The sequence below is a fragment of the Peromyscus leucopus genome, chromosome 4 (genome assembly GCF_004664715.2).
Source record: "Peromyscus leucopus breed LL Stock chromosome 4, UCI_PerLeu_2.1, whole genome shotgun sequence".
NCBI lineage: Eukaryota > Metazoa > Chordata > Mammalia > Rodentia > Cricetidae > Peromyscus > Peromyscus leucopus.
The window spans coordinates 54,102,793-54,124,814 of NC_051066.1; the positions used below are offsets into that span (position 1 = coordinate 54,102,793).

At 39.9% G+C, this 22,022-nt stretch overlaps 1 protein-coding gene across 1 annotated transcript in view; it reads right to left on the reverse strand.

The window, feature by feature from the left end:
• Window positions 1-22,022, reverse strand: part of Ccdc141 (coiled-coil domain containing 141) — a 157,260-nt gene that overhangs the window by 111,418 nt on the left and 23,820 nt on the right. Inside the window, 3 exon segments of the mRNA XM_028880586.2 lie at window positions 2,202-2,455; window positions 6,790-6,898; window positions 10,631-10,822. Of these exon segments, the coding sequence (XP_028736419.1) occupies window positions 2,202-2,455; window positions 6,790-6,898; window positions 10,631-10,822 (555 nt within the window).

Sequence of the window (22,022 nt, forward strand, 5' to 3'; positions counted from 1 at the left end):
GGAAGGAAAGGGGAGGGAGAGAGGGAAAGGCTCCATTAAGTCAGAATTCATCAAGTCAGAAACCGATAAAACCTGACTTCAGCTATCACCAAACACCTCAGTCGAGATATTTCAATTTTTCTTTAGTATGTAGATAAGCTATAATATTGTTACCTAGAATTTTCTGAATTCTGATATCTTTTTATACTGCAGGAATTCCAGTGGCTGATTAGTTTTGCAGTCAGGAAGGCAAAATTACCAGCTCAAATACAAAAGTTAAAACCTCTTATGGCTATGTTTTCATTATTGGGGCAATTGTTCTGTGCTTGGGAAAATCCTCTTAGATGAGTCTTTTTTTTCTGGAGAGAACAAGTCTCTGCGTTAAGCTGAGTGAGCAACAACCCCCTGTACATGAGAACGAGAAGAGTTTTGAGTCTGTTCTTGGAAGCATCAGAGTCAGGGGTTTGACTCTGAACCTAAAAAGAAAGAGATAAGGGAGACATTCCCTTAAAGAGGCAGTCGCTCTGGGAACATGATACCAGAATCAGAACTAGGAGAGAACTGGATGGCAGAGAGGGTAAATAGAGAATGGGAAGAGGAATGCCGGAAGGAAGAGCATAAGCTATAATGGACCTGCTTGTGATAGGAAGACAAAGAACCTAGGAACACTCGCTTAATTGACAATTTTGAGTAGATTCTCATCTGGGTATGAATTCCCTCTTGGTATACCACTGACATCACTGAAAGATGACTGTGCAGTATGACTGTACCTTAAGTAACACACATGTGAAGTGGGATGGGGATAAAGATAGGACCTGGAAAAGGGAAGCCCGCAGTACATCATCAGAAGCAGGCGGGAGCCAGCAGAGCCCAGGCAGAAGATGCCAGAAGAGGGTGATGCCTGGAGGAGGCAGCAACAGAACACAAGTAGAATATGTGACAGGAGGGATCTACACTGGCTCCTTCAATGCCACTTCCTGCAAGAGGCCTGTCTGATTAATAGAGCAACACTTGCCAACATTCATGTCTCATTGGATTTTTAAATAGCACTTGTCACTGATCACTTATTTTATGACTTGCCCATCATACAGTCTAGTAGTTCTCAAGTGACAATGATTTTGCATGCTGGGTTACATCTTACAAATTCTAGCAACATTTTAGATGTCCTAACTGAGGGTGTTTGGTTCAAAATAGGGTGGTAAACATCAGAGATTCTACTTCTTAGTATGTACCAAGCACCCTCCTCCAGAGCAAGAATTGCCTACCACCAAATACCAATAGTTCAAAGACTGAGAAATACAACAGAAGAAAATTCTCAAAGGAAAGAGATGCTGACTTGTGTGTATCTGCAACACTCGTAGTAGGGCACAGCACATAATAGGTAGTCAGTAAGTAAATCAAAATGTTAGACAATAAATCTTTTTTTTCAGCTTACAATAAGAACCAGCATACAGTTCCAGCTATGTGTCGGTCTTCCAGTTTGCATCAGAGAAATGGGAAACATGGAAAGATGCCCCTCCTAGGCATCCTGATCAGGAGAGCTGCCTCCATATGATTTCCTGTCACTTAGCTTATACATATGTGGGAATGGGATTGGAGCAAACAGAAATGTTGCAGGAACTATACCAACCATTTGATTCGAGCATGTCCCATTTTTAGCTTAAAAGATTACAATGTACCTACAATATGAATAATGAGTTCTCCTGAGTCTGCAAACCCAGGGCATCCCAAACCCCTATAACCAAGAACATTCAGACATCAGGCAATGCTCTACCTTTTCCCACTGGTACCTGACCACTCTTCCGGGAATGCTGTCTCTATTTTGCACTACGGACTGTTTTAAATGAAATCAGTAGCAATGTGGCACAATTCCACATATCTTTCCAGCACCCCAAAAAAACATAATTCATATTTTAGAATTTAAAGAAAAACAAGACCCTTAGTAATGATCTAAAAGGGAGAATGCAAATTCAATGATATAACACAGTTATTTTCAAATAACTTATAATTTTCAAGCTTAAAATGTTAATATTATAAGGAGATGGGAATCTTCATTTTCATATGCATGCTTACTTGGGAGAGCCAGATAATAGTTAAGAGAAAATGCTTTTAGGTTAACCATTAACAGATTCAACCATGGCAATCGTGATGCTGTTCCAGAACATCACTAGTCCATATAACTGGCCAAGGCCAAGACTTCACCCAATGCCTGTTTGTGTTACCTGGTTTTCTTGTTGGTCCCACAGACACAACTGTAGAACCTGAGCCAGTTCCTGCCGCTGTTGCTGCAAGTTCTTGACCAACTGTCTTCTCCTGTCTTGTAGAAGTTCAAGGAGGCTGTCGATCTTCAGACAGCTACTCTGAGCTCCCTGAATCAGCTCAGAATTCATATTAGATCCATCACACTTGAATTTTTCTATGAAGTCAGTGAGTTGTTGACTTTTGTTTAAAAGGACTAGGGATCTTTCTAAGAGTTCTAAAAGAAAATTAGAAAGAAAAAATGTAGTAATGAGCATTTGTGTAGTTGTATTTGCATTCTTCATATAATTTATATGTATAACATTAGTGATAAGCTACATTGAAAAGAACTTAAATACATAAACATTTTAAATGCTTTGCGATTTGTATTTTTTTTTAAATCCCATGTGATCAAACACATATGTCTTTCAAATTGATCACCAGTTAACAACCTCTGTAGTGATTGTATTGTATACTATAAAAAGGGGATTTAAATTCTAAGAACTGAAGAACCACCAGGAGCAAAGAGTATTGATGAGTAGGAGTTGAGAGCAGTGCTTTGAAGATCAACACTTGAATATCAGTTGGAGAAACAGTTAAGAGTATGTCCAGCCTCCACAAGCCAGGAATAGAACCAGGAATCATCTGTGATACACCCCTCCCCTTATCTCACATTCAGTGACTTGTCTATTTTATACTCCCTTCCTACTTCCTGCATCCATCTACTTCTCTCCATCCCATGATGCAAGTGTCGGTACCTGGACCTGTGTGACCCACTCTTGATAGCATCCACTCTAACCCACTCATCAATTCTTCCCATTGACCCCCTGAGATCTTTTTAAACACATGTATTTTGGTATTTCCCCCACTTTGTGATATGTGTTATTTTCCCAAATTGAAACACTCCTTCCTGAAGAGAGGAGGAAGGCTTCTAAGATTCAGGAAACTAAAATACTTATGAGGTCCAGGAAGCTCACTAAACTTACAAGATCCAAAAGCTCATAAGATCCATAACCTCCTCCCCACCCAGGATTACATGAGCTATAAATAATTATCGAGCAAGAGTCTTCTCAGTACATCTTCTTGCAAACTGCGGAGAGCTCCAGGAACTCACTTTTATGAGTCATCACCCATGTTGGGGTAGAGTCCTAGGAGATGCTGCTGCCTTTGAGTCATCCATGCTGCTGTAAGTAACCCCAGTAGACTTATTGTTTCACCAAGCTGAGTGGAGGAATATTTTCTTCAGTCTATCATCAGTGCCCTATCTAAGATGAACAAGCATCTGTCCACATCTCCTCAGGAGACATATACAGCATATGTCTGTCCCTCTCTCCTTCTTCTCCATATTCCTCTACCTATTTCTACCTTCCTCCACCTATTCCCCTCTTCCCTTCTCTATATCACCCTCCCATTTTTCCTCCCTTCCTCTCTCAACAATGGCTTCCTTGCCTTAAAATTAAGGGCTAGATTCCTTAAAGTAGATTATCACATCTGACATGACCTAATTTCTGTCTTCTTTTTCCAAAAGCCTCAATCTTACCTCTGTAAATTCTTCACATATCTATACTTTTTGCTGCATCTCTATTCTCCCCTACTTCCACTGTCAAGGATTCCATTCACTTCAACTCCCTTTATCTCTAGAACCTCTGTCTACTCACATTTCAGCCCTATCAGTTGTCAGTTCCTTAAAGAATAAACTGAACTAAATACTCCTATTAAGCATTTTCATAGTGCAACATTACTTTCACTCATAACTCTTATCTTGTCTATAATATTACAGCTGTGTGTATGGTTATTTGCCTAATAATGGCCCTTGCCACTAACCCCAGTGCAATATGATGACAGGACCCTGGGTTCCTCACCAGGAACTGTTTCAGAAATGTTATTACATGTCACTAAATTCAAAAGAGAAGATTGGAAAGTAATCAGGAAACTGTTTTCTGAAGAAATACCAACAAGCCAAGGTTAGATCAAAAGGAGAGAAGACAGTTGAGGCTATGTTAGTCTTCAGCTATCTAAAGCATTCTACTCTGGTGGAACATTCTGGAAGGCAGAAACCTCAACCAGTCACCCTGTTCTGACCCAAGCCATGAGACCCAGTGGTCACATAGGTGATGCTAAAGAAGAAAAGGGACAATTGGGGCTGTTTCATCATAGCTTCCAGATATATTTTGTCATCATGACATTCACTTTTGTACCACTCTACTACTCAACAACTCAGAATTTTATTAGAACTGCCAATTCATATTTTATTCTCTTAAATTTAATGATGATGATAGATACAAAGCCCTTGACTAGCAATCAGAAATTTCATCCATTAATATGCACTTCAAATCATATCATCTTAACCACATCCCACTAATCGGCTGATTAGTATAACTCCGATTTTATAAAAACAAGGCTCTTGAGGCCACCATTGGGCATTATTCATTAGGATCCAGTTCTTCTGATCACTGCCCCCTACAATCTTTCAAGTATCACACAGAGAGGCTTAAGAACATCCCAAAATTCATGCCACCAAAGACAAAGTATGCTCCCAGTGTTCAGCCAGCGTTTTATCCATCTTGTCAACCCAAGAGGAGGCTTGGTAGACTCTCAAAGATTACACTGAAAAGTAAGGCATGAGTCCATTGTCAGCTGGATGCCAGAGCAGTCTAGCCTCAGGCTTCCTTTAAAAGGCAGTGTGCATCTGTGTCAGCTGGCTTATTGTGTCACTGATGCTGTTAAATTTGAAGAAGCCAGCAGAAGCAGAAGCAGAAGCAGAAGGAGGAATACAAACACTGTCTCCTCTTCCAGCTCCAAATATTTATGGGAAAGTCCCCACTTCCACAGGGTAAAGCTCCATGAGTAAAGTTGCTGTGGGATAATCATGTTGAGATTGACTTGTGATCATAAAACCCATCATGGTCACAGGACTCCATTCTCTTCCAGCCCCCTATCAGGAATTTTAAGTGATTCAGCTCAGCCCCAGGGGACCTGCTAGATAACTGCTGCTGTGTCAGAACAGGCAGCTGATGCTTTAGTGCTGAATCTCCTGTTACACTTAAGATCTCGTAGTGACAGGTGTGACGGACAAATCATCAGGAAAAAATACATCTCTACACATGGTTGGCTGCCATAAAAATTTACACTGGAAAGACTGCTATTAATCACTTTATTTTGGGAACTTGTAGCAAGTGATAATTGAAGAGCTATTTTATAGAGATTTTGGAGAGCAATATAAGTGTGTGATGTGTGTGTGTGTGTGTGTGTGTGTGTGTGTGTGTGTGTGTGTGTTTAAAAATACACTTTATTACTTTATCCATGTTCTACTTTTCTAGCATGACCAAACTTTTGGGGGATCAAAGTCAATTTAAAAGTGACAGAGGCTATATAGAGCGAGTCTTCGTCTATAAAAAAAACAAAATAAAACAAACAATATCAAAATTTGTGACAAATCTATGAAGCCATTTCACTCAGACCCAGTTCAGATTAAAAAAATACATTACAAAAAAAGAAGGAAACTTCGCCCACCCATTTATTTACATTATTTTCCCTACAGCAGTCAGGCTAGTCCCAAGATTCTTGTGGTGAAGACCTGTCATATAAACTATGCTCTAACAATTCAACCATTGCTACTAGATATTGAGAGAGTTGAAAAAATTCTGCACAATGTTTGATTGGAATTTTATCTGGAAAAAATTCCTGTTCTTTTTCACTGTAATGATGGAAGAGGAGTTTTCCTTCTACACAGATGATGTTTCAAGGTTGGTTTGCATTTATTTACCCTTAGATGGAACAATACTGAATTCAGTCAGTGAGTGTAGCTTAAGGGTCCACGGTACTGAGCAGCTTGTGAGATGCTAGACGTTGGGGATGGGGAGTAAACTGGATGCTGGGGATGGAGGGTAAACCGAATGCTGGGGATGGAGGGGTAAACCGGATGCTGGGGATGGAGGGGTAAACGCTGGATGCTGGGGATGGAGGGTAAACCGATGCTGGGGATGGGGGTACACAGGATGCTGGGGATGGAGGGGTAAACCGGATGCTGGGGATGGAGGGGTAAACCCGATGCTGGGGATGGAGGGGTAAACCGGATGCTGGGGATGGAGGGGTAAACCGGATGCTGGGGGGGGGGATGGGAGGGGTAAACCGGATGCTGGGATGGGGAAGATGCTGGATGGGGGTAACCGGATGCTGGGGATGGAGGGGTAAACCCGATGCTGGGGATGGAGGGTAAACAGGATGCTGGGGATGGGGGGTACACCGGATGCTGGGGATGGAGGGGTAAACGGATGCTGGGGATGGAGGGGTAAACCGGATGCTGGGGATGGAGGGTACACAGGATGCTGGGGATGGAGGGCTGAACAGGAGAGAGGCAGCCTCTGCCCTCAAGGATGATGATCTATGATACCTACAGCTAAACTTCCCGCAGGTCCTCTACCTTCCCCTAGTGCTACTTACAGCTAATGCTTTCTTTGAGAAGGTGGCCAAATGAAAAGCTTTGTTCATTTAAAAAAAAAAAAAACTAAAGTATAAGAGCAGAAAATCTCCAAATACTGCCATTCACAAGAATCTATAACCATTTCTTGCCTTTGGCATGGCGGTCATGAAGCTGAAGAAGTGACTGTAAGGTCTCCACGCTCCCAAACTCATGAGGATTCTGCAGGAAAGCTTCAGCTTGGTCTATTTTTATAGCAAACTATGAAAAAAAAAAAAAACAGGGAAAGACGTGAAAATGATAAAAAAAAAATGGAATACTTTGTTATATTTATGGATTGTTCTCACACATTAATGATCTAGCTGACACAATATGAGGGGACTCAATATGACACATCTGTGTGCTAGCATGTTCTAATCTAGGATAGTATGCATGTATTTACATGTACTAAATTTATAAAATGCCATGGTTTCCCCTCCATTTTTATTTCTTTTCTAACTAGAAACAGATTACGTATGCTAAAATAAACCATCTTGTTCATGTTTAAATATCTAGTAAGTTTTTCAGCCAATATTATCTTTTACAGATTATATTTTCTCTATAGCCAAAAACTCAGTAACTATCAATACTCTAAGGTAGGTTCTCAGAGAATAGCCAGAAAACTTGCTGAAAAAAATCAACCAAAGATTGACTAACCAATAATCTATAAACGCACAAGTAAATTTAACTTAGAGAAAAATCTAATTAAATGTTGTGTGTTTTTTTTTCCTCTGTGTGTTTAAACATAGACACAGAACATTTATAGATGTCTGTGAATAACAGTCTAATATCATCGAAGAAAACACACTCAGACACACATGTAGAGGGAGAAGAGAAGGGGTCTAAAAATAAATATGCCAACTTGTGAATTTTATAAGAGGGAGTGTGATCAGAGATGAGGGAGCGGAGGCAAGCTTTAGCTTTTGAAGCTTTAATTGCCAACCTTATTTGAATTATGTCAATAGTATTTGTGCCTCATTTGTATAAATGAAAATGGGATTGGTTGAAGCCGACATGAAACTAGAACATTTCTCCATTTCAAAGGAGGGTGTATAACACACCAATGGTGGCCAATACAATCAATTTCATTTTCTGAAATTTTTCCTTCAAGTAAATTTGAGATGAAAAGATATTTGAAGTTAGGAAAAAAATCCCCAGGGGGATAATCTTGAACATAAATTTTAGGTGGGAGCAAAGCATAGTTAAATATCCTATTACAGTGTCCCCATGGTGGCAGACAGCTGGTGTGTTTTTGCACCAAGGTTCAGTGAAGGTTATAGTTTGTAAAGAGCATGGTAAAATGTTCACCACCTTAGGATTTAGTTTAGAATAAAACAATAAAGGCAAAGTATCCATGAGAAAGACAAAGAAGCCCCCCCCACTGCACTTGACTTCCGGTTTCACTTTTTCTAAAGTATTGTCTTTGAATTTGGTGATTGCTAATACTTAATGAAATCTGTTGACTAAGAGGATGTATCACATTTTGATTATGACAACAGCTGCAGAAAATGCAGTTCTAAGTGGTATGGAATGATGAGAGGTGACTGGTGAGCCTGTCCCCTCTGAAAAGTACAGAAGGCCTCTGCCATCTTGTAGGACAAGCTAATGGACACTGGTCACTGTCACTCAGCTGTATTGTTCCCAAATCACAGCGGTGACTGAGAAGACCCTCATGTGGCAATTAAGCCTAGAAGCCAGATGCTATCCTATAATAACCACCAACCAACTCATAACATCTCTTAGAACTCTAAAGAAGTCTGGCATGGTTAGTTATAGGGATTACATACACACAAGTGTTCATATCTCTCCTCCATTCAGATTCTGAGAACTGATTTTTAAAGATATCATTCCAAGAGAATCGTCAAAAGAGGAAAACACCATAGGTTATTTGTTGTTCTCCAGTAGAACATTGCAGACAGTTTATAGCCATGGTATAGTTTATATCTTTATTTCAGATTCTTACTCAAAATTGTTTCAACTGTAAACAAAAGAGGTTCTAAAAATTCCTTGATTTATTAACTCTTATCTTGTGGATTTTTTCCCATCTAAAACTTATGCTTTTCTCCTTCTTTCTGAAGTTTGTATAGAGTGGAATTGGCAATGGAAATTTAAACAGTTAAAATTAATTTCATCATCTTTCTTTATAATTGGGAAAATTGCTTTGCCATAGAGAAGCAGTCTGCAGATTATGTAGGACCCTGATTCCACTTAGTGTGAGTGGTTCATGGAATGGGAAGCAGGCTAATATAGACCTATTTGGTCATTTCCCTAGATCCAATAAAAGCTTACTCAAGTGTATGGATAAGAGCGCCTTGTTGATCTGATTTGGCTTAGTATTTCCTCCTACTCCTTAGAATATCTGGAAGTAATTTCCACATCACAGAGAAAATTAGCTAGCATTTACACTAAAACACACCAAGAAACAAATATTGAGCCTAATGTTGGGAAAAGATCATTTGCTGTGCTCAGGAGCACTGAGTTTCAAAGTCAGTGACATTTATACCCCTTCTACTAAGATGGGATGAATCAGCGAGGGCTGTAATTTGGCTTCTGTGAGTGCATTTCAGCTGTCTTATTTCTTCTTCCAAGAAATGAGGTCTTATAAGGAACGCCCCACACCCAAGACACGGTCTATAAATGAGCAGAGCTTTGGTGTCAAACTGTGACATGTGAATCTTGAAAGCTACAGTATTGCTTTTGTTCCTCTTCTAAATGAGTTCATGGTGCATGAGATGGTCCACCTCAAGTTTTATGTTCTGTTACTAATCTTCTCGCCTTCATTATTCCAGATTTAACTCTTGAATTTCCCTCCTAAGAACTTCAGGGTTTTTGAGGGTAGTGTTTTATCACAGTGAAGTAGCACTTGGTCACCAGCAAGAGCATGCTGCCACTGCCCAGAGGAGTTAAAATGTAAAATTTCCAAGAAGTGTCTTACAAAAAATATACATCTTTTGAAATCTTTTGGTTTTACATTTTGAAATAAAAAAAAAACCTCCATAAAGACCAAAAAAAATAAAATAAATAAAAACTAAAGAAAAATTACAGAAGGAATTCAGTAGCTATTCATCTGTGTCAACATAGTCCAAGACTGGAGTTGTGTGAGGAGATGTCTGAGTGCTTGTGAGAAAATGCCAGGAAAACAAGACACAAGTGTTGTGACCTCAGTTTCTTCAGAACACAGACTTGTCCCCAGGATATGGCTTCCTGCTGCTCCCAGGTGTAGCGGATAGCAGGGAGTTTACTTCAGCTGGTATTCATCCAGCTCTATGGAAAAACATGTGGCGCTTGTCCTTGTGATTATATACTTTATTCAGGTGACTCTTGACCCTCACAGTATAAACTTTTTGATGCTCTGGGTAAAGGTGGTCATTGTAGGAGACCTTAGTCCACCTCATGGTAGGCCTATTGTCCCAGGTTCACACCGCCTCCGAGAACAGTAAACAATATGACGTCTAGGGCCTTTTTCTTTCTTTATTTTCATTTTAATAGGTTTAAACTATAGAAATTCACCTATATCCCTTAGGAAAATACTCCATGAAATGCTGGGTTTACAGGTCAAACATTCTACAAAATACTTTGTAATAGATTTTTCAAGTAAGCAGGAGAAATTTTAACCCCTGACTTTCAGCCAATAAAATCCTCCACATCAGCATTCCCTAATAACTGTACAGTAAGAGTAATCAGATTCCATGATTATGTTACTATCCTCTAAAGAGGGAAATAGATTAAAGTGACAAAGAGTTCCACTTAACTATCTATATTTAAGTGACTGATGATCTATATTTCAAATATTAATTTTATTTTTTCCAAAATAATGCTAAATGTATTGCATATTCCCCAGTCATTCTGCCATTTTGAACATGCGCACAACCTGTGTTTTAGGAAGTCAAACGTTTTTCAATGTGCTAGTTATTTGTATTGATTTGGAGAAGCAAATGTTCTTGAAATACCAACCTCCAAAGCACTTTCAAAAAACTCAGAAGTCAGCTCAAGGAGCTCCCTTCTTCTTTCAAGCATGCAGACCAGGGTTGTCCATGCTTCACCCAGAGTCTGGGCCATGGCATCATACACCTGACTTTGAGCTTTGTTAGCTTCCGCTGTCCTGTCTGCTTCCTGTAAGAGTTCCCACACACGATCTTCCAAGGCCTAAGTCCAGGAAAACAAAAGGTACAGTTAGTGTGTCATCCAGTGTAAAAAACAAGGCACCCCCATTTTAAACACAGATATCTGAAACTGTATGTGATCTAGGAAAAGCTAGAAGACAATTTATAATTCATAAACACAAATCGTGTTTCCTCCTGCTTCCAAGTGAACATTTCTGCTCTTATACCTACAAACATGCTCTATGGGTTTTATTTTTTTCCTGATTTTTAAATTCTTCTGAAAAATCTTCACCAAAACATCCAGCAACTTCCTCCAACTCAAAATATCTGCACCTCCTCATACCACCTTCACCAGGTCTACCACTCGCCTGACCACCCAGAAAGCTTCGTAAAAGATGACCTTCCTTTCCCGTCTCATCTCTTCCACCCCAGCTCCCTTCAGTTCCAGGCCAGACAGTCCTGTCATGCAGGCCACTTCTTCACAGCCTCTCCTCTCCTTCACCTCACACCTTGTTTGGCTTCCTCCCTGGTTCGCCATGCTCCTCTCTCCTGCTCCAGGCTCTTCATCATCCACACCCTTCTGTGTGCGAAGGCCATGCAGATCTTTCTAACTCAAAAGCAGGATCCTGCCACTGAGCAACTTGCAAATCTTTCTGACTGATTTGCGGATAAAATTCAGTCAGCAAACAAGGCCTCAGTACAGGATTTTACTTCTATTCTTACCTCTTTCTGCTTACTCTGCCATATTATTCTCTACAGATAATCATCCCTGACTCGGCCTAGAATTCTCTCCCTTCTAGTCACATGCCTCTCCTTGTTCCACCCATGGCTCACTTGTCTAAACAATTTTTCCCCATTGGTCAAGGCATTGGAGTGCTGGGTCTTCTATGTCCCTCAACTGTCTCTCCTGAATGAATTTAGGGCCTTAGCCTTCTAAAACTACTTTCAAGTATATAAAAAAATGTTAACAGTTTCTTCTGGGCTGGAGAGATGGATCATCCATTAAAGGCTAGGCTCACAAGCAAAAATATAACTGTTTTTCCTGGTTATAAAAGTAGCATACAGATAGCCCTCAACTCGTGACAGCGTTACGCTAGTGCCCAGAATCTGAGAGAAGACTACTGCATACTGCCAGGGCTAAGCGGACTCGAGGGGTTCTAATAAAGAGTGAAGACCTGAAGGTGGGGGAGGGGAGGGTTGGAGGAGGGAACTGGACGTAGATATGGCCAAAATACATTGAATTTGTGTATGAAACTACCAAGAGTAATTTTTAAAGGAAAACATTTTAAGATGTATCTCAATATTTTTAAAAATATGCATAGCTGAAAATTCAGTGTCCAGAAAGTTTTACTCATATACAGCCACGCTCATTTCCATATCTATGGCTGTTTTTACATCACAAAAGCAGAGCTTGGATAATTGCAACTTATGGGGCAATACCATCTACAAAGCCTAAAATATCCACCATGTGACTCTTAAACAGAACAAAACATATAAGGTTACTCTCTGACCTTTAACCTTTAAATCAGTAGGAAAGTATTTTTTTAGTAGCAAATACCACATCACATGCAATGCCATGATTTACTTATTATTCTCATATTGTTAAACTCCAAACCTGCTTTCCATCTTTAACTACTGTATAATCTTCACTCTATCTAACGTCTTGTTCCTTGGCTATAGCTTTGTGGATTGCTCTCATTTTCACAAGATAAATTCTTAATGGTGGTAGATTCAGTGGGCATCAACATTGCAAGGCTTTTGGTACAGCCACTAGGCTGTGCCCTAGAGGATTGGCACCAATCGATGGCAATGTATTTCAGTTTGCTCTTGATTCACCTGCAGTGCCTGCTAACTCCCAGGACAGCGACTTTTTGTGCTATACAATTCCCATCATGGGCCACAGCGTGAGAGTCACAGAAAGCATGTGAAGATCAAGCTGGCCCGTGGGATGGGCTGTTTGTGCAGCCTATCTCCATACCGTAGAACAATGTTTTCTAATCCAGAGAACTCGGGAACTCAGACTGAAGGCTGTGAACCCTCAGTATGAGAAACCACTTTCTAACAAGTCGAGATTCGCTGTTCCATTGCCCCATTGTGAAACTGAAGCACAAAGGCAAGGGGAAGCATTGAAATATATCAGCTTATAAGATTTTATGATAAGCGTCAAAAAGGCAAAATTCTCCTAAGGACCCATCAGTCTCTCTGAGACTACATTTATGGGTTTCCGGGGATCTAGGAAGCACAGTTTGAGAGCAATGAAGTAGAAGAAGTATCATAAGGGTGTGAGTGGACAGGGGTACCGACAGCATTAACAGGCACTATATGAGGCGCCAATGATCGTTGGTGAGCACGGTCCATCACAAGAAACCATTCTGCTCTCCAGGCTTGTGGTCACTGGTGGAAGGTATGAGGGTGGTGGCCTCACAGAGTTGAACTGAATGGATAAGGAAATCAGAAGGCTTCTCAGGAAAGGGGAGAGACTCTGGGGAAGAGAGAAGAGCCAGGAAGATAGGGTGAGGTTTGGAATTGGATGCTGGAAAGCTGAGAATGCTGGAGCAAAGGAGGGAGGGAGTAAAGCTACCAGGAAGCACTCCAGGCACTCCACAAAAGTAATCCGTCTCACAACCCCAAAGGGGAATGACACACCGCCTGAAGACTCACAACAGACCGGAAGTAAACGGTGAGATGATTTGATTGGTGTATTGTCCATTTTGGAAAACAGCATAAAGATCTTTTTCCTCACCAAGTAATACTATGGTATTTCCACATTTCTATTTTAATATTCATTAGTGAACTAATTTTTGTTCTTATGCTGTGAAGACAGAACTGTGCATGAAGAAAATTTTGAGGCATGAATATCTTTCACGTATGAAGACATTCTCTTTTCAGCAACAACAACAACAACCAAAACACACACAATTATTCCTCCAGAGATGGCGACCATTTTTCCTTTGGTCACAATGTAAAGCCGTAATATATCAGGCCTGCTTTTTGGGCAGGCACTCTATAAACAAATGACTCAGAGCTGGAGTTAGGGTTAGGAGCATAGCTAAGTGGTAGAGTATATACAAAACCTTAAGTTTGACTCCCAGCTCCATAACCCAGTCCTGAGGCCCACAAGCTGACCCTGCCACTTAATACCCTGTACATTTTATAAGCCAGTTTTTCTCAGCATGTCTCAACCTTCAAGAGTAATATTGATTTTTATAAACTTATGATAATCTAATGAGTAATCCAGGTGAGTCCCCAGCATAGCACCTGACAGACATTAACAGTCAGCAAATGCTAGATGGTATCTTTAATTATTTTAATATTCATGGTACCTTCTCATTAATATAATCAAGTAATTATTATTCACTTATAAAACCACTGGAGTGAGGACATACTGTGATCCTTGCAGGGATAAAGTCAATACTACTATACTCATCATAGGTAGCAAAAAGCTACTTATGATGTAAAGGACCAATAATAAATACCCAAAAGTGAGTGTGAGCCCAAACATCAACAATTTTTTAAAAATGTGTACTAAAATGTATTTTGGGAAAAAAAATTGTTCTTCAAATTTTCACTAATCCTCTATAATAAAATAATCACTATATGTACAAATATAAATGTATTCTCTACAATGAATGATTATTTCATGTATAAAAATAATTCTATAACATTTTTATATAGACAGTAAACATGCTTATTATATAAAATTAAAATGTACAAAAGTAGCAAATGTCAAGGTGTCATGCAAAGTTTAAATCATTGCATTTGGATTTCATGGCAAATCTAACAGCATTGTTAAATTTGGCCCATGAATTTAGGAGATCTATGTGAGAACAGAGTGTTGCATTTGGGACATGTAGTTCACTTGGGCCAAAGACTGTAGAGATAACGAGGGTGACGTGTGCGTGTTCCTTTTTATGCACGTCTAGGGCGTCTCTCACCAATGAAGGTGAGCAGCAGATGCATACTGTATATCAGAACTCCACCACTAGTGCTGACACAAAAGTCTCTATCAATTTATGCAGTCATCTTTTGCTTGTTCTTCTAAATGCCAATAATTTTCCTAATAAGTCTGGGTAAAAGCCCGTGGTTCAATGCATATCAATGACCTCTTTGAGAGAAGACTGGCCCTTTGCTGACAGGCGAATTATCTGTGTCCATCTATAGAAACATCAGTATTGAATTAATAGACATTTCAACTTACTGTCACCAGGATTCTGGCTACACTGCCAAGTATTTTTGTTATCAATCATGACATTTCAGGGTCAGAATGAAGATGCCATCTGAATTTTCTATTTTTCATATGTATCTGGATACTGATTTTCTGAATTTTCTTGAAACCAAATCTTATCTTTTCTATCAAGCAATTTAAAAGTCTTCCTAAAAAAAATTACCTATGTAAACAGAGAAAAACCCCTTTTGAGTTGAGAGTTTTTAAATTGCCAAACTAATTTGGGAATTTTAGAAATGGTCCATTCAAACATTAAAGTGTCATCAGTCTTTTCTCACATACATGATTAGCCAATGGTGATTATTCTAAAATGTGAGCGTTCACAATAATAAGGTTATTTCTTTTTTTAGGGTAAACGAATCTAATCTATTCCATAAGATCTTATTCATAGGTGTTCTTATGAACATGATTTGAACAATCATTCTAGTGATTATAAAAAGTGTAGGAAAATCTTAATGCAATAAATTAACATTATTAAATGAGAAAAAAATGTGACAAATATACACAATTTAGGAGTAAAAGGCCGAGCAGGTTAAACCAAAACTAAGATATGTCTAGAGGTCTGTACTTGTAATTTATCTTTGTAAAAATAACAAAAATAGTGACAGGGCAATGGAATTACATATTGCACTATAAAGAGCTTCTGTCACCTGAAGTGACAATCGTCCAGGAAATGAGGGGGTCTGTCATCCAGGAAGTGAGGGTCTGTCATCCAGGAAGTGAGGGGTCTATGCTTCACCACCCCTACCCTGTGTTGTCTGTGTATCTTCTTAACATGGTAGAAGCTAGCTCTCTGGACTACTCCATACTTTGCTACCTTCTAGAGAACACGGTAATACCTTATTCTCTTGTCTATAACCTCAACAGGACTCATTCCACCAATCACAAGGAAGCTACACTAAAAGTCAGTCCAGGCATCAGCTACCTCAGACAGCAATTCCTGAAGCCTCCCTCTTAGGCTGTGAGCTGGAGACTGCCTTGGAGAGAGTTGGGCCTGGACCTGAAATAATGCCCATAACCTCTTTCCTCTCCCTTCTCTAACAACTTCCTGCCTGGAAATTTCCACAAAGCTCCTTCAACATAGGCAACTCGTCCAATGGAGATAATACTGCTTAATATATCACTGATAGAAATTTGTTGTTTGCATCTTATATGTAGAGAGGAAGGGAGTGGGGGAGAAGAAATAAGCTAAACAATCAATATGACGAGGCTTTTGTTCAATGACATCTCATTACTGAATAAAATACTGATGGAAAGCCAAGTTTCATATGAAAGAGTCCAAAGAGTGTTTCACCACTCTACAAGACACCGTCATGGGGGGATGTGGGCATCTACCCACAACATTGACTAGGTGGCTTCTACAGTCTAATCTAATTCTATGATTCAGAGCCACAGATCCATTAATCTAAGAAACATTGAATACTTGTTGACTGAGTACATTTGCAAGGCACAAGGACTAGCCAAATCTAGCTTTATATGTGGAACATCTCACACAAAGGTTTAAAGTTAGCTGTTCTATTAATGAGAAGCCTGTGATATCCATGACTTTAACAAAAGACCAGAGGAAAAACCATTGTTCCCATGTCGAAGAAATGCATTTTTCTTCATTATTAAGGCAATAATTTACTTTTCCATTGAAGATTTATGTTTTTCCTTCCTTAGACACATAAACACTACTGGGAAAATTCAATCATTATAAAAAGTGTGCCCTATTTCTCTTCTCCTTCTCCATTGCCCTCCTCTTCCTCTTTCTCCTCCATCCCTGCTCCCCATCTCTTATTTTGACAAAATATTCCTTTTCTTCCCTGTTAATAGCAGCCCCAAACCTTCTAGTATGTGAAGATCATGTCAGGTAACTGGAGCTACCCCACACCTTTGCCATCTACAGGACAAGTCAATGGCATTGGCCTAACTTACTAAACTTGCTGGTTAAACTGCAGATGGGATGAGTTGATTGGCTCATGGATGAAGACATACTTGATTCAGGAAAAATAATAAAATGGAAAATCATAATTTAATAATCCCTGGAAAATCCAATGCTACCGAGTCTTTTCTCCTTGAGGTTATCTGCAATGGCTGTTCACACCATGGACTGTATGATGTGAGTCTAGAACAGGCTGATGACCATCCTACTATCCATGAGTAGAGCTTATCCAGAAGTCAAACACCCAAAGCCTTGGCAACAGTACACACCCACAGTATCTACGTAAGATTTGTACTTTAAGATGCTTGAGGGAAAAAATAGAACACCAAAAGACTTGATTATTTTAAATGTCTAACAAGAATCTTGCTTCGACACCTCTAATGAGATATGAACTAAGGACATGAAATTGTACCATCTCTTCTTCCACCAACTGACAAGACAGAATATTTAAAATCATTTACTTCCAAACACATTGGATGCAAATATCATGGAATGAATGTCAGGTTGAGGCTCAAATGATGGCACCTATCTTCATCGTTTAATACAGGTCTGGTTAGCTACAATTATTGCCTGCACCTTTCATTACTTAGACTATCTGTCACTATCACACAGTGGCAATAAATGACAGCGAAGGAGTACCAGGGAATATGTTTCCTTAGTTTAAACTATAAGCTCTGAGTGTGACAGTGCTACAAGATGACTAATGTCATACATTTTATCTTCTTTAGGCAGATATTCCCACACAATGGCTAATCCTCAAATTAAAGTTTGAAATTACCAGAGCTGCTTAAGTCTGAGTAAAAAGTAGAGGTTTATGCTGTCTGTATTATGCTTTTAACTAATCGACATTTCTAGACGGCTTGGCCAAACCAAAGCACACAACTGCACTATTGTGCATCTCCTTGGCTAACACGGGGTGAAGCAATGCCCGTTCACTTGTCAGGCCTCTCTACAGCCCTCCCTCCCACATGAGCCTCACATTTTTGCAGCTTCCCAAAGGCACTGAATGACCTTCGACAGTCTGTCTTGTACAGCACAGGCTGACATGATAAAGAGATTTTCATAGCATTTGGTTTTGTTCCCCTAGACATTGACTATTTCTGCATCCTTTGTCTAGATCACTGCTGCTGAGTCCTTTCTATTCTGGTTCTACAGCTCCATAGTCCTCAAATCAGGCAATAACTGGGTATTCCTATCCCCCATGAGAGGGAGTCTAGAAAAGACAGATTCCCAGGCCCCAGATGTTGAGGATTAGAAGTGGGGATTCCTGCTGGGTTAATGTCCACATTTGACTCTGACACGCAGCTGTGTTCTGAAGGCGTTATCTACTCACCTATTCTTCTGAAGATAGGAAATAGGGCTGGATAGGAGGAATAGCCTCTAACTCCTCCATTGCAGTTCAATAAGTTTGACGAAGATGGAACAGTGTTAGGTAGCTAGCAAACAAGATGTTGGATGAACTTAACACAAAGAAATAATAACAGTATGGAGTGGTTGAAGCATGGGTACTTTGATCTGATTACTGTGTGTAAGAAGTGCTGCATGTGCCCCAGGAGTATCTACAATTACTAGGTGTTAATTAAAAGTGTATACTTTCGAACTTCCCTATGCAACCTTAGCAACCTTGACCTAGACTTCTAAAGGAGAAGAACTCTGTCTTAAAGATCTTCTTATCTTCAATTCTTGAAGTGTCAAGCGGCACAGTGTAAATGGCAATGGGCATTACTCAACTGAAAATGCAAAAGGCAAGCAAACAGACAAAACAAAAAGCACCCCTATTACAAAAAACAAAGAAAATAGGACTGCAAATATAAGTAAGATACTGGGACATTTGAAAGTCTGTGAGTTCTCCAAACTACATTTAGCTGCCTGGGAATTTCCACCTTCGTAAGTGTTTTGTTTTGTTTGATGTTTGTTTCTAACATGCTATGAGGTGTTATCATTAAAGTTCTGGTGACAGAACACACTAAGATGTCACCCTTGTCTGACACTTGTCAATGCTTCTTCATCACCCACAAGATAAGCTAAGGAGGGGCCGCCTTTCCACGGCACACCTGGTCTTCCATGCTCTGGTCAAGGAGCTTCTTTTCCAAGGCACAGCTAGTCTTCCATGCTCTGGTCAAGGAGCTTCTTTTCCAAAGCACAGCTAGTCTTCCATGCTCTGGTAGAAGAGCCTCCTTTCCACAGCACACCTGGTCTTCCATGCTCTGGTCGAGGAGCCTCTTTTCCAAGGCACACCTGGTCTTCCAGCTCTGGTCACAGCTTCCTTGTCCTCCTTTTCATGGCCTCAACTACCTTCTCCCATGCCAATACTGCAACCATGCAGGATCTTTATCCCTGCCCCCATCTCCTCCACACTGCATAGGTCCTGGGATCCTCATGCATGGTCCAAGCTAGCTTCTCACCTCTGAGAAATCTATTGCCAACAAGATCTGTTACAATTCCTTCCCTGATCCTTTCTTTCTTTCCAGCTGTATTTTATAAGGACCTCTACTAAAACCCTCATACACTTATTAGGCTTGTTTAAATGCCTATACTCCTGTAGTTTGAAACTTACTTTTAAATAGTACATTCCTCTTCTAAAAATAGTATATACAAATACTCTCATATTTTAAAGAGATGCTGAAGAGAAAGAACATTTGGAGCAATATTAATAAGTAGCAAATCTAGATGAAGACTTTATAGACTTGAAGTTTTTCAGAGTAAAAATGGTAAAGGATGGTTGATTTTCATATCTGCTTCTAGAGTCTAAAACTGAACTTTTGAATCATTACCTATGAGTAAGGTAGGTGCCTATCAATAGCCTACTAGTTGAACTTCTCCAAGCTATTACTTTCTTGATTTGTATAAGAATAGTTGACTCTCTTAGTAAGTACACTACTCACTCTAGGTACATCTTTTGGCTGTGATACCCCTGTGAAGGAACCAGATCACCCCACTGTACACTGGAGACAGCCAAGTATGTCCACTTCCTGATAATGGATTTCCCTTGCAAGCATTATCTTCTCTGCGTGGTCACCTCTCTTCTGTCCCTAGGAAGTTATGTACCCTGGGTACAGTCTCTGGAATCTCCTCTGTGGCCTGCTCAGACACTAATTCCTTATCTGTGCTTTACTAGATAAATTCTTTCTTTCTTTGGTGTCACATTTAAGTCAACAAAAGTAGCACAAAGGTCACACAAAATATCATAGGCACTGCCTGAACTGACAACATCTATGCCAATCTGTTCTCAAAGTCTAAAGGAAAAAAAATCAAATTCTATCCTTACTTTGAAAAAGAAGCCACAACATATTCTCAGATACAGAAAATCCATTCTCAAGTTGAAGAAGCCTCAGGGTAGCCACCAAATGAAATACTCAGATTCATTGACAGCAACGGCAATATGTTTTTTTAAGCTGGTTGTTTCACAGAACAAATGGGGTGTCCGGTTTACAGCGTAAGCAGACTTTGTGTTGACAATGAGCTATGGTGCTTTTAAGACAAGCAACTCATGAAAAATGAGTTGCCTCAGGACTCGGTCAAGGCCAGCTTAATTTAAGTTTTCCTTTCCCACTTGGCTGGCTATTAAACTCAGGGAAAGTATCTTGGAATTGGATCAGAGAAAAAGACATTCTGGCCAACATCATAAAGCTTGTTATTTAAAGAGATGCTAAAAGGAGCTACTTTCCCTTTAGGTTGCAGAAGCATGGAAAACCAAGGCTATTCTGTGCTTCCCAAAAAATTGCACTATATCTTTTTAAGTGTGGCTTGGCAATAGTCAGCTTTAAGTAGAGCATATTTTATGGTCATTGAGCCACCTGAGCTGCCATACAGAGCACAAAAAAGATTACAGACTTTCTTTTCAGTGGAGCATTAAATGGTGCCCTGAATAGCAGTTTACTAAAAGACCAAATATATATGGCACATCCTGAATATGTTACCCTGACAGGACGGTCTACCTGGAACAGAAACAGGCTGTCGTTTTGTTCATAGAAATCACCTTCGTTTTACCAAGGGAGCTGAAAGTAATTAGTTTAGGACCTTTGGAAGCAAAGAATAATGAACATTCTTGGAACAGCAAGTAGTTAAGTTTAATTATTTTTTTGTCAGTCTCTTGCATGTAGCACTGGGGATCATGCCTTTGCTGGTCTTTTTAACTAGAACATTCTCTGTGTTTATTGTCACTTCTTTAAAAACCTATTTGCCTTCCAGTCTCAATGTCAATTCCACGAGGCCCCCTGCCCACATCAGCCAGGGTGATTCCTCTTTCTTGGGGATGTCTTTGTCTCTTCCCACCCTCCTTTCTTAGATGTGGCATCGCACCATATAAAGTTCAGGACTGACGACCTGATGCTGTCTGTGGACCACTCAGTGAAAGCGAGGCCTGTCTTGTTCACTTCGTGCTTCTCATCCAACAATATAATCTTTCAACTTCAAGAAAATGCTGCCACAAGTGATAGACAGACAAACAAAGTAAAATCACTGTTTTGAAATTCCTATTTTGAGAAGAAGGTAGGTCATTTCAGTGTTTTCAGTTACTTATTACTCAAAAGGGAGATCTTTAAAAGTAAAATATGGTTGAGGCGATGCTGTAGTCAGTAAGCATGCTTGCTCTGTAAGCATGAAAACCTGAGTTCTGATTCCCAGCACCTGTATACAGGCTGCATGTGCCTGTAACTCTAGCATGGGGGGGGGGGTTTGTGTGGAGGCAGGTGGATCTGGAGAGCTCATTGGCCAGTCAACCTATGAAAGAGCCCGCTTCTGATTCGTGGAAAGACCCTGTCTCATGGCAACAAAGCAAAGCTCAAGAGAAGACATCCAACATCCTGCTCTGGCCTTTACAAGTGCACCCATGGGAGCATGTACCCACTCACTTTCACGTGTGTATCATACACACTCCCCCCACACACAGACATATACCAGGAGATAATTGTTCCCACCAAGCCAATGCAACATTATATAACAAAAGTCCCATTCGAGCCAAATGCCTAATACAAACCCCAATAAAATATTTAATGTATGTCCCAAATATTTCTATATCAATATTCTGAATATTTGACGAATCACCCAAGGATTCCAGAAGTCAATAAAATACACTCATGGCCTATACTGCCG